This window comes from Lipotes vexillifer, unplaced genomic scaffold (genome assembly GCF_000442215.2).
Source record: "Lipotes vexillifer unplaced genomic scaffold, Lipotes_vexillifer_v1.1 scaffold1011, whole genome shotgun sequence".
Lineage (NCBI taxonomy): Eukaryota > Metazoa > Chordata > Mammalia > Artiodactyla > Lipotidae > Lipotes > Lipotes vexillifer.
In genome coordinates, this window is record NW_006787698.1 from 557325 (window position 1) to 570008 (window position 12684).

The window sequence follows — 12684 nt, forward strand, 5'->3', positions numbered from 1 at the left end:
AGCCAGTGCTCCGCAATGGGAGAGGCCACGACAGGGAGAGGCCCACGTACCGCAAAAAAAAAACAAAAGCAAAAAGAGAAAATAAAAAAAAAAAAAAAAAAAAAAAGAGGAGAGGACACAGACACACAGGGACACGGAAATGTGATAAAAGATTCAGAGGTCGGTGTGATGAGTCTACAGCCAAGGATGGTCGGAAACCATGAGGAGCTGGAAGAGACAGGAAGGATCCTCCCCGACAGGGTTCAGGCAGAGCACGGCCCTGCCAACACCTTGATTGTGGACTTCGAGCTTTCAGACCCATACGACTATCAGTTTCTGTTGTTTTAAGGTACTCAGGTTGTGGCAGTTTGTTACAGCAGCTGCAGGAAATGAATACACCTCCCGGGAGGAAGATACGCCCTCAAGTCCCACCCTGGGAGGGTCACACCCTCGTCTCTGGAAACATCAGGTTCAACTCACAAGGCCCTTCTGCAGAGCCCGACCTGGGTCATCCACACCTTGGGCCCCCGCCCCTACCCTCCGTGGTGGCACTCACGTCTTACACTTGACACATTCTTCTACAAACATGTTTCCGTGAAGCTCTGCCAGCTTGTCCCTGTGGGAGAAGGAAGAGGCTTAGTGGAGGGGATCCAGAGGGCTCAGGGCTGGAATCCACCCCCAGGACCAGGAAGAGGGGATTTCGATTCTCCAGACGTGCCCGTCTAGCAGACACTGACACTGGCAGCTGAGCACCAAGCACCTCTCCTGGCTGAATCGCCACAGTGGCCTTGAGAGGGAGGGGCTGCAATCAACACCCGTTTTCCAGATGAGGAAACTGAGGCTCGGAGAGAGGGGCAGCCTGCCCAAGGCTGAGCGGGGCTGGACGCGGGGTGCACCTGGGGAAGCCAGAGCGCACGTGCAGCCCGTCCACGTTCTGGCTGACCAGGAAGCGCAGGAGGCCCACGCGCTCCAGCTGCACCAGTGCCATGTGAGTCTTCGTGGGCCGCGCGTTCTCGAAGGTGGTGTCGAACTTGGGGGCCAGGCCCTGCTCCTCCATCGTCCAGACGCCATGGGGGCCCCTGAAGTGGCAGGCGGGAGAGACAGAGAGAGCTTAGGGATCAGGAAGACAGGGAATGGAAAAGGAGACAGAGAAACAGAGGCAGAGAAAGAGAATCAGAGAGAGACAGAGTAACACAGTCAAAAGAGGGGGTGGGGGAGGAAGGAGGGAGAACGTGGTACACAAGGGCAGAAATTAACTATTCAATCCAACCGACACTTAATGCTGCTGCACTGAGCCTGGCCCTGCGCTGGGTGATGCTGGGGCCCTAGGGGACCCAGGCCCTGCCGTTAAGGAGTCCTCCATCTTGTGGGGAGAGACATAGGTGGACACAGACCCTCCAGTTCTGTGGGGCTGGGGCAGAGGGAGGAACCCGGGGCTGGGCTGGCCCAGTAGAAGCGGTGAGGGCTCTTTGTGGAACTGTGGGAAGGCTTCCTGGAGGAGGCTGAGCTGTCTCTTGAACAGACAGGAAAGGGCCGGGCAGCTCAGACAGAAGAGGTAAGCAAAGGCCAGGGGGCTGGCAACAGCCTGTGAGTGGTCTGGGGGCTGCAGGGGCTGCAGGGGCTGAGGTTGGAGAGCTGATCCAGGGCTAGGTTGGGAACAGCTTTGATTTCCAGCCTGAAGTGCTTAGAACTCTCCTGTGTGGCAATGGGGAGCCATGGCAGGTTATGGAAGGGGGGGGGGTGAGATTCACACCTTAAAATTCTAACATTCCTCCAAGAACGAGGAATCTGCTCTTCTGCTGTAAGAGTCTGCTCCGTGGGCCTGAGAGGCCTTAGAAAGAGAGCACAATTGTGATAGGCCTGCCCTACGGGGTAGGGTTGCAAAGTCAGCACCTACAGGGGCCACTCGGAGGCCACCAGTTAGAGACCCCTGCTTTTTCATCAATGAGACTCTTGTCTAACACAGGCTGCCTAAAGTTAGACATTATCTGGCCTCACACCCTACTTACATGTGAGGAAACTGAGGTCCAGGTGGTTAAGCCACTTTTCCCACCAGAGGTCTGACAGAAAAATATTTGTGAGTGAGTATGGAGCTAATTGTCCTTGATATCAATTCTCCCCTTTTTCTCTGGTAATAATAGAACCCCACTACTTAGCCTTGCAGTGAGCCTAGACCAAAGACTACATTTCCCAGCATCACTCGGAACTAGGTGTAGTCAGGTGACCAAGTTCTGGCCGGTGGAATGGAATGTTGGGTGTGATATAAAGGGACATGCTCCAAAGGAAGGGTCTTTCCCATACCCAACACCCCAGGGGACTGACAGATCACCCCAGACTCAGCGGGAGGGAAGGCGGCAGGAGGGGTTCCGATGGCCAGACATCTGTGAGCTCACAGGGAAGCCCTGCCTTGACTTCCCTCCATGCGCACGGACCTGAAGTCGGGGATGCCTGAGGCTGTGCTGATGCCCGCGCCCGTGTGGAACACCACGTTGGAGGACTGCCAGACCAGCTGTGCCAGCTCCCATACCTTCCGCTCCAACTCCTCAGGGGGGTCAAAGACCTGTTGGGTGGGAGAGAGTGTAAGGGAGTGAAACAGGAGGGAAGGGGGCAGGGCACAACCTTTAAAAGAATGACACTGCCGTAGGACATAACAAAAACTGGTCAAAGGTCCAAGATGGCGGAAGATTCGACTTCCAGTAGACCTGGAGCCTCATTATACACTCATTGTAATACCTCAGCATATACTAAATGTATTAATACCCACAGGTGCCAGGACAGTTCAAAGGCTAACCATAAATGGCCAAAAAGTGAGCCGTGGCCCAATTCCTGGAAATCCCCACCCCTTCCCCGAAATAGCTGGAATAATTCTCCCACTCACTAGCCTATGAAATTACCCAGCCCATACAAACTAACCACGCCATATTTCGAGGCCTCTCACCTTCCGATGTGGCCCCAGGGCGGAGAAAGTGTCTGGTGCATGGTAGGTGCTTAATAAATGTTTGTGGAATAAAATGGAAACCAGGCAGGAGAGGGGTGGGGCTTCACACCACCTGGGAGCTCACTAATGCCTGACTCAGAAGGGACGCACGAGCCTTTGTGGGGTGGGGGCAATCTTCTCCCCCGTTTACAGAAGAAGAGACCCGAAAGGAAGTTACCCCGCCAAGGTCTCAGTGTATGGTGGGGGACTTCCTCTCAGCGTGGCTGGAGGGGTCTTTCTGACTTACATCCTCCAAGTTCCTCCCCAGCTCAAAACCCTTCCTCATCCCCCTCAGGATGGTGTCAGCTCCCCAGCTTGGCACTTGAGGCCCAGCTTGGCCTGGTTTTGGTAACCTCTCTGGCCTAATCTGTTCTCCAAGTTTGTTTATTCCCACCTCCGCGCCTTTGCCCCGGTAGTGCCTTCCGCCTGGAACTACAGCCCCTGGTACCCCGTCAGAACTTCAGGACTTCCCGACCTGGGTCCTAGCCTCAGTCCCAGCCTGACCGATCCGGAGCTGGGCGTGGTCGCGTCCCCAGGCGCGCTGGGGCGTCACTTCCCGCCCCCTCCTCACTGGGAAGTCCCTCCCATTGTCTAGCTTCAGTGTCTCCTGATACTCCCAGAATGCCCGCTGCCAGCCGGCCCCGCCCAGCCCACGGCCCTGACGACGGCCGTCGGGACACCCGGCTGCGCTCACCTCGGGGAGGCCGCACTTGCCCTTGTCCGCGTACGGCGACAGCCCCGCCGCATAATTCACCGACATCCTCCAGGCCCCAACGGGAACAATAAAGTTTCCCTTGTTGCGGCCGCTTCCGCCGGAAACGGGGTAGGACGAGGAAGAAGGAGGAGCCGCCTTCTCATCCTCTACCCGGCCTCTTCTCCCCAAGGCGCATGCGGCTCGCGCTAACGCCTCAGTCGCCATATTAATTGCTGGCAAAGAGCAGCCAACTTCCTACTGCGCTGGGGATGTGGATGGTGGCGGGAATAGGGCTGTCCAGTGACCCGGGCTGGAAACTAGGGGACTGCCCACGTGAGAGTTCTCTAGTCACCTCTAAAATGAGGGGCGCAAGCTATCGGTTCCCTCTTTCCCCTTTTTACAAATGAGTAAACTGATGCTCCCCTTCCCCGCACCCCACCCCTCACACGACAGAGCATGAGAGAAGGGACCCAGGACTTATGCTTCGAGTCCAAGGTTTTTTCCCCTGCACATTTCATAAGTTTCTAAATTTACAAATGCAGGGTACCTGTGCATGTGTGCGGGGGCCTCAGGGTGGCAATTTGGGGCCTCATTAGGAAGGGTTACGGACGCCACTCTAAGTTACCTGAACGTTATCCAGGTGGATGATTATCACTCAGCAGGACAGGTCCTGACTTCACCAAGAGGTTGGAGAAACTGCTCACAATCACTGGGACTGGAGGCCTTGAGGACTCATTTAAGAAACGTATTGAGCACCTACTGTTTACTGGGGAGACGCTGGAGAACACAGGCAGCACCCTGTGACCGGGCAATGGTGACTTAGAGTGAGTGGGTTGTAATGAGGGCACTGGGCAATGAAGGAGCTCAGAGGAGGCGCCTGACCCAGCCTGGGGGCAAGCAGGAAGGCTTCCTGGAGGAGGGGATGTTGCAGCAAAGATCTGAACAGTGAGTACGATTGAGGTGGGGAGAATCAGCCAGTTGGGGGTGACAGGAGGTACAGAAAGAGGGCTCCTGGCACAGGGACCGCAAGTACAAAGGCTGAGAAGAGAGGGAAAGGGTGGCTCATTCCAGAAACTGAAATCCGTCCAGCCGTGGTCAGGAAGAACATCGGTGTCTTCCCACCAGAGCCCCTCGGCCAACAGACAGCCCTGCTACCAGCCTGTCTCCTCCCTCTGCTCATCCCCGGCCCCCTGGGGCAGCTGCCCGCTCAGAGCTGATCAGGTGTCAGAGCTGAGAGCTGGGAGCTGCTGGTGCGAGCTGGTGGCCCAGCTGGGAGCAGGTAACCAGAGCTGGCAGTGGACACAGTGGCCTGGTGCTGGAGTCACTGGAGCTGCAGGAGGTAGGAGGGGAAGGAGTTAAGGGAGGCCTGGGATGGAGGCTCCCCTTAGGGCCTCAGGCTCCTTGCCCCTGATCCCTGGCATGTGGGAGAAAGGAAAGGCTGGTGTGTGTCCCAGCTATGCTGAGGCACGCTGACACCCACACACACGCTCATTCATGCGTGCACCTCCCACTTCCCAGCCTTTGCGCTGTCTAGGGTACGTACCCTTTTTTTCTCCTGCTGCAGCTCAATATCCCCTGCCCAGCCATCAGGCCCTGTTCATATATCATCACCTCTTCCAGGAAGCGGCTCCCTAGATGAGGATACTTCCCCCTCCCCCAAGCCTGCGGATTCCCTCCTGCCCAGGCAACCTGCGGACTTCTCTCTTGGGTGTCAGTTACACCCTGCTCTGGGTGTGATTGAGCCCGTTAGACAGGAGTAAAGAAAAAGGGTGGGTGGAGTGGGTGGTGAGTGAATGGGTACATTGATTGAATGGGCTAAATTGAAGGGGTGAATGAAAGGATGGGCAGTAGATGGATGGGAGGGTGGATGAACAAGTGGATGGATGGGTGGGTGGGTTTTGGATGGATGTGCGGTAAGTAGATGGGTCAGTGGGTGGTGGATGAAGGATGGTTGGGTGGGTAGATGGTAGGTGGGTGTTGGCTGTATGGGTGGGTGCATAGTTGAGGTAGATAGGTGGTTGGATGAGTGGTTGGGTGGGTGGATGGGCAGGTGGATGGGATGGTGGGTGGGTGGTGGATGAAGGATGGTTGAAGGGTGCGTGAAGAGCCATGAGAAGATGAGCTGGGTGGATGAGTGGGTGGGTAGTGGCCAGTGGGTGATTGGATGGGTGAGTGGATGGTGGGTGGATGGATCAGTGGATGGTGGGTGGATGGGCAGGTGGATGGTGGGTGGATGGTGGATAGAGTACTGTTGAAGGGTACGTGGAGAACCATGAGAACATAAGTTGGGCGGATGGTGGACAGTGGGTGGATGTAGAAGTGCTTTGGTGGGAGGATGGATGCACAGGTGAGTGGATGGGTGGAAAGATGATTTGGAGAATTCATGGGCAGGTGAGCAGGTAAAAGGACTGGTGAAGGATATGTCTTAACAGAAATCCCACTCAGACATAGAAAGGAATTCCTAGCCAGACACCTGGCAAAATGCCCCCTTGAGATCCCTGCCTGACCTCTATACCTGCACATGCACAAAACACAAAACAGGCTAAGCTGGACAGACATGCATGCACACACATACCTTGTGCTCACACGTGCACACACATGCATGCAGCCATCACCCCGGACCTCTGCCCACCTTGGGTGACTTGCCTCCGTGCTCTCACTCACACAGGAGCCAGGCTGGTGTAAGGGGACTTAGCTGCAAGGATTTTCTTTCTGACTTTCCAAGAAACATGCCTGTGTGCTAAGATGCCTCGGCTCTGGGCCTGGGCCCCCAGGAGCCCCTAACTATTCAAGAAAACAGAACCAGTCTGGACACTTCCAGCCTCTGGAGCCAGGGGTGGGGCAGAGGAAGAGCTGGGGGAACCCAGTTTGAGGAGTTAGAGTTCTGCCTACTAGTAAGAGGCAAAGCTGATCAGAACACCATGGGATTTTGGAACTGGGCTGTGAAGGATGAATAGGAGTTCACCAGAGAAGGAAAAAAAAAAAAAGGCATCCTAGGTAGAAGTAACTGCACAGATAAAAGCTTGAAACCAGAAAAAGCCTGATCTACTTGGGCAACAGGGAATACTGGTGGGATACATTTATTGAGCACCTATGTTTGCCAGGCTGTATGCTAGGGACCTCACAGGAAACTGGCCACAAGTTGGGTAAGAGGGGTTTCTTTCCTGCATTTTATGGAAGAGAGATGTAAAACACAGGGCAAGTGACCTGCTGAAGGACACACAGCATTTAGAAGATAGGATAGGTTCATGTCCTGCTCTAGGGGCTGGGATGGCCAGGGGGGAGGAGGAAGTGGTACTTTTGAGGAGTGGGAGGCGGACGACTCTCCTGCCCACCAGGATTGATGTCCCTTACCCCCTGGCCTTCTGTAGGTGGCCTGGGAAGAGGATAAACACCTGACACTGGCCATGAAGACCCTCCGGGCACGATTTAAGAAGACAGAGGTGAGTCTGAGGCCACTGAGATGCCTGACGTCCCCCAACTTCAGGCTCCTGTCCCCCAGGACCTGGCTGAAGATCCACTGGGCCCTTGGACTGCTGTCCTCTGTCTGTCATCAGATTCTTTTGGCAGTATGACCAAGCCCCTCCCTGTTCAAAACTCTTCCGTGGTTGCCCACCATCCACAGGTTCAAGTTTACCCTTTTAGCCTCTGGCCACCTCCCCTCCCTTACCTCTCTACTGCCCCCTGCTGCCCTGATCTCCACATTACTTCCTGTTCAAGCTTTCCAGCCACCATGCCTTTGTCCAGGCTGTTCCCTCCACCTGCAATTCTCTTCCCTGTACTACTGTGCATCAGATCCTCCCCATCGCTCACAATTTGTCTCCAAGAACATTTCTTCCGGAAAATCTCTATTCCCAGCTACAGTGACCACTTGCTTTTCTGGGGCCTCACTTTCTCAGGGACCCTGATTTCTTGCTTTTGAGTATTTATTCAGCAAATATTTGTATTGGGTGCTGTTCTAGGCACAAAGGACACAGCAGTGAACAGGGCAGACCGAAATCCCTGCCCTTGTGGAGCTGACAGCTGTGTTGGGGCGATGGATGCTAAACAAGATAAATAAGTGAAAAGGCATATTTTGTACCAGGGAGACAAAGAAAGCAAAGAAAGGGAATTTAAAGCATCTGGAGCAGGGGAGATGGTTGCAGTTTTAAAGCAGGTTGTCTGGAAAGGCCTCACCAAGAAGCTGATATTAGAGTAAAGATCAGAAGGGAAAGGAGGAGGAAATCATGTGTGTATTTGCAGGAACTGCATTCCAGGCAGAGGGAACAGCCAGTGCAAAGGCCCTGAGGTGGGGTCTAGCTGGCTTCTCTTGCAGCTATATTTTGGGCTGTGAACTTCCAGAGACTGTGCTCCTTCCTCACTCATTACCCACTCCCTCCCGGCCCTGCTAGTCCCTGCCAGTGTGCAGGCTGGTCCAGGGTACAGCGTGACAGAAGCTAAGAGAGCAATCACATGTAGAGTCTGGCAGCCAGCCTTCCTGAGCACTGGCCTCTGTTAGGCTAGACTTCCCAATTACAGCCCAAAGAAACCAGGGTCCAGAGAGGTTAACTCACCTCTCCTGGTCACAGAGTAAAGTGGCAACAGGGAGATTCAAACCCACATGTGTCTGACTTTAGAGCCCTTGGTCTTTCTCCCATGACAGGGCCTTCCCATCCGGAAGGCCCAAGGCAATCAGGGCGGCTACCTGGAGGAGGTGGTGCTGGAGCAGAACCTGGAAGGACGGGGAAGATTTAGTTAGACAAGTGAAGGCACACAGGGAGGGGGATGGGGACCAGTGTGAGCAAAGGTCTGGAGGCTGGGCAGAGCCTGGTTGATACAGGGACATAATGGGATGATGAAGAGGTTCTTTTGGCTGGAGCAGAGAATGTGAGGGGGAGCTGAGGCCCGAGAGGGCCCAGCCCGAGGAGTCCTTGAATGTCAAAAATGGGGCAGAGGAACAAGCCTGGTTTTATTTTTTAATTAAAAGAAATTTTTGGCCTTGCTGCACGGCATGCAGGATCTTAGTTCCCCAGCCAAGGATCGAACCCGTGGCTGCTGCTGTGGAAGAGCAGAGTCTTAACCACAGGACCGCCAGGGAAGTCCCAAGCCTGGTTTTAAAGGCAGGTGGCTCTGGGTTCGAATCCTTCCTCTGCCCCTGACTAGCTCTGTGACTTTGCGTATATCTCCACCATTCTCTGGCCTTCCAAAGCTTTCCCAACTGATTTTTATTTTATTTTATTTTATTTATTTATTTATTTTGGCTGTGCTGAGCGGCTTGTGGGATCTTAGTTCCCTGACCAGGGATTGAACCGGTGCCCCCTGCAGTGGAAGCTCAAAGTCCTAACCACTGGACCGCCAGGGAATTCCCCCCCCCCCAAAAAAAAAAGATTTTTAAATGTATTTTTATTATTTGCCAATTTTAACATTCCTTTCATTTTGTTTATTTTAACGTTTAAAATTTAAATTCAATGCCGTTGAACTCATTTTTATTTATTTCATTCCATTTTTGTTTTTATTTATTTGTTTTCAAACACTACAAGGAGATATCCATGTGCTTTGCAGATGTCAGCTCCTTTAACCTTCATAACAATCATGTAGGGTAGGAGCTTTTATCTCCACTTTATAAATGAGTAAGCCTTCTCCCTGGGCTGTGTTACTAGAAACACCTGTGTTACTAGGACTGTGTTATTGGGCCTTGGTTGGGGGGAAAGTGCATTGATTGAAGTGAGAGGGAAGGAGAGGGAGAGGGGGAGGGAGAGAGAAAGCAAGAGAGAGAGAGGGCACCAGAGCAAGGAATAAATTGTTAAGCCCTACAAAACGTGGCATGGGGTTAGCTTCATTCACTGCGAAACGATCCTAAAATTTTCATCCCGTTTGAAATCGATTCCTAGTTAGTGTTCACATTTCCCGCTAAAAATTCCCGAGAAGTTGTAGCCAGTGGTAAACCAAACCACAGGATTGTTGAATTTCAAAAGCAGAGTCCTATTGAAATCCAATCCTTCAAAACATTCGTGCCGCTTAAAAACAACAACAACAACAACAACAAAACACCTAGGGGCTTCCCTGGTGGCGCAGTGGTTGAGAATCTGCCTGCTAATGCAGGGGGCGCGGGTTTGTGCCCCGGTCCGGGAGGATCCCACATGCCGCGGAGCAACTAGGCCCGTGAGCCACAACTACTGAGCCTGCGCATCTGGAGCCTGTGCTCCGCAACAAGAGAGGCCGCGACAGTGAGAGGCCCGCACACTGCGATGAAGAGTGGCCCCCCGCTCGCCACAACTAGAGAAAGCCCTTGCACAGAAACGAAGACCCAACACAGCCAAAAATAAATGAATTAATTAAAGTACCCTTAATTTAAAGAAAAAAAAACAAAAAAACCCCACCTAATTTGGGACGTGGGTGTGTTTTGATAGGTGCCTGGCACAGTGTCAAGATGAGGAGGGCAGGAATAGAAGGGTGTTAAAACCTCAGCCTGGGTGTGAGGGTCTCTGGGTGTGTCAGGGAGGGCGGGGGCAGCGAGCAGAGCCCACCTGGGCTGGAGCGGGCACGGCAGATGGGAGACCTGGGGGAGGAAGGAGAGGAGAAGCTGGGCCTCCACTCCCCCCCCCAAAACTGCCCCCCACCCCTGTCAGTCCCTCTACCTGCCAGGCTCCAGTTTCTCTGCCAAATGCAGGAGTCAGGTTCAGCTTTTGTTCGGCTGCCCCGAGGGAAGAAAGCAAACACCCGCAACTGCAGTGACTGCAGTGGTCCGTCTCCACCTCCGTCTCCATCTCTCCGGACCTTCCGTTTCCCATTCTCAGCACACAACCTGCCCGACGCGCCCTCCCCGCTCCTTTCTGCTTCTTCTCATGATACAGCCTGCTCTGCCAGGTCCCAGCAGAGCGCCCTACTTGCTCTGAGCCTTCTCGCACCCTCTCTGGGCCTCAGTTTTTCCATCCATAAGATGGGAGGGACTTCCCTGGTGGTCCAGTGGTTAAGACTCTGCACTTTCAATGCAGGGAGCACGGGTTTGGTCCCTTGTTCAGGGAACTAAGATCCCACATGACACGCGATGCCACAAAAAAAAAAAAAAAAAATGGGAGTTAACTGGAGCCGGGAGCCTAGTCTTTGGATTCCCATCAACCTCCTGCCCTTATTTCAGGTTTTAGAAAAATCCTACATGGAAGAAGATTGCGGATTTGTAGAAAATTTTAGAGATTCGTAAACTCCCGGTGCCTCAACACTTTTTGGAAAATCTGTCTGTCTGTCTCTCCCTCACTTTTATTCCCAGAGTCACTGTTTCTTTTACTTTTTTTTTTCAGTTTGAACAAAGTAGTTTATTGCTATTAGATCAACACAGGCACTAGGGGATTGACTGAATTTTGTAGCTTGTAGTTTATTATTAGGATGCCCTGAAAAGTACTCTTGAAATGAACAAATGTACATATAGATATATATTAGATATGTGACTTTATTTTAAATGAGTCACTATTTCTTTAATTCATTCAACAAACATTTATTCAGCACCTACTGTGGGCTGGAGATCAGGGCCCGCTTCACACACACACACACACACACACACACACACACACCCGCTACACACACACACACACACACACACACACACACACACACCGACACTGAGCCACGAAGGGCCCCGTGTTTGGTTTCATACTCATTTCTCCCCATCTTGAAATTCTTCATAATTTTTCAACAAGGGGCCCTGCATTTTCATTTTGCACCGGGCCCTTCAAAATCTATACCCGGTACCTGCTGGGGATCCAGCAGCAGTGACTAAGGGGGACAAAAATTCCTGCCTGTGTAGAGGTGACATTCTGTGGAGAGATCAAGAGGAAACAATATTTTCAGAAAGGTACACAGGATGACGTCAGGTAGTGATAAGAACGATGAAGGAAAAATAACCCCCCACTAAGGGGTCAGAGTGACAAGGGGTGATCAAAGAAGGGCTCTCTGAAGAGGTGTCTTCCAGTGCAAAAGACAGTAAAGGAATCAGCGTTGTGGGCAGTGGAGGAAGGAGGGCATTCCGGGTGGAGGACACAGCAAGGGCAAAGGCCCGGAGGTGGGCAGAGCTGTCTGAGGACCAGAAAGGAGGCCACTGCAGCAGGATGTCATAGACCAGGGGAAAGGTAGGGGGAGATGAGCTCAGAGAGTTGACAAAGAGGATTGTTTAGAGCAAAGCTAGGCACATTTTTCCTGTAAAGGGCCAGAAAGTAATTTTTTTTTTTTTTTTTTGCCATGCCACACAGCTTGTGGGATCTTAGTTCCCTGAGCAGGGATTGAACCCTGGCCCTCGGCAGTGAAAGCATGGAGTCCTAACCATTGGACCACCGGGGAATTCCCATAGGCCATTTGAAAATGGATGGGCATAGCCCCATCCCAATAATGCTTGTTTTATGGACACTGAAATGAGAATTTCATATAATTTTCATGTGTCAGGAAGTATTACTCTTCTTTTGATTTTTTTTTTCCCCTGACCACTTATAAGTGTAAAAACCATTCTTAGCTCTTGAGCTGGACCAAACCAGGTGGGGGGGGGGTGGGCTGGGATTTGCCACCCACCCCAGCCCTGGGGACCTCAGTTGGCAGTTGGACCCCTTGCCATAGAACCTCCTGGGCTCTGTGAGCAGTTAGCATTTGATGCCGAGCAAAGTCGCTGGAGGCTTTTGAGCAGAAGAGAGAAATGCTCTGATGCAGGCTTTAGGAAGCTGTGGACCAGGGAGGGGAACAGAAGCGGGGAGGCCTGGGAGGAGGTGATCTCCAGATAGAATTGTGATGGGGCTGGACCATGGGTGAGAAGGGGTCCCTGGACATAGTTTACAGTTGGTGGGGTTGGCTGCCGGATTGGGTGTGGGGTGAGAGAGGAGTGAGGTGATGCTAAGACTTGGCCTAAGCCCCTACCGGGACAGCGACGCCCTTGGCCCATGGCGGGGGGCTTCTGAGCTTGTCTGGCATCCAGAAGGACAGGCTGAGGGCGGTTGGAAATCCGAGGCCTGAGCTGGGAGATCCATTTCAGTCTCCTCTCTGGACAAGCCTGAGAGGGTCACACCCCCCCCCCCCC

General features: G+C 52.9%; 2 protein-coding genes across 3 annotated transcripts in view; one reads left to right on the forward strand and one right to left on the reverse strand.

Annotated features, from left to right (window-relative positions):
- The window catches only part of SIRT6 (sirtuin 6), a 6927-nt gene extending 3211 nt beyond the window's left edge, over positions 1-3716 (reverse strand). For both annotated transcript variants that reach the window (XM_007460519.1, XM_007460518.1), the window contains exons 1-4: positions 3651-3716; positions 2412-2539; positions 876-1058; positions 536-595 (exon numbers count right to left, since the gene is read on the reverse strand). In XM_007460519.1, the coding sequence (XP_007460581.1) occupies positions 536-595; positions 876-1058; positions 2412-2539; positions 3651-3716 (437 nt within the window). The remainder of the gene's footprint in view (positions 1-535; positions 596-875; positions 1059-2411; positions 2540-3650) is intronic.
- A 3341-nt stretch (positions 3717-7057) lies between these two features.
- Positions 7058-12684, forward strand: part of ANKRD24 (ankyrin repeat domain 24) — a 22972-nt gene continuing 17345 nt past the window's right edge. Inside the window, exon 1 of the mRNA XM_007460723.1 lies at positions 7058-7093. Coding sequence (XP_007460785.1) covers positions 7058-7093 — 36 coding nt within the window. The remainder of the gene's footprint in view (positions 7094-12684) is intronic.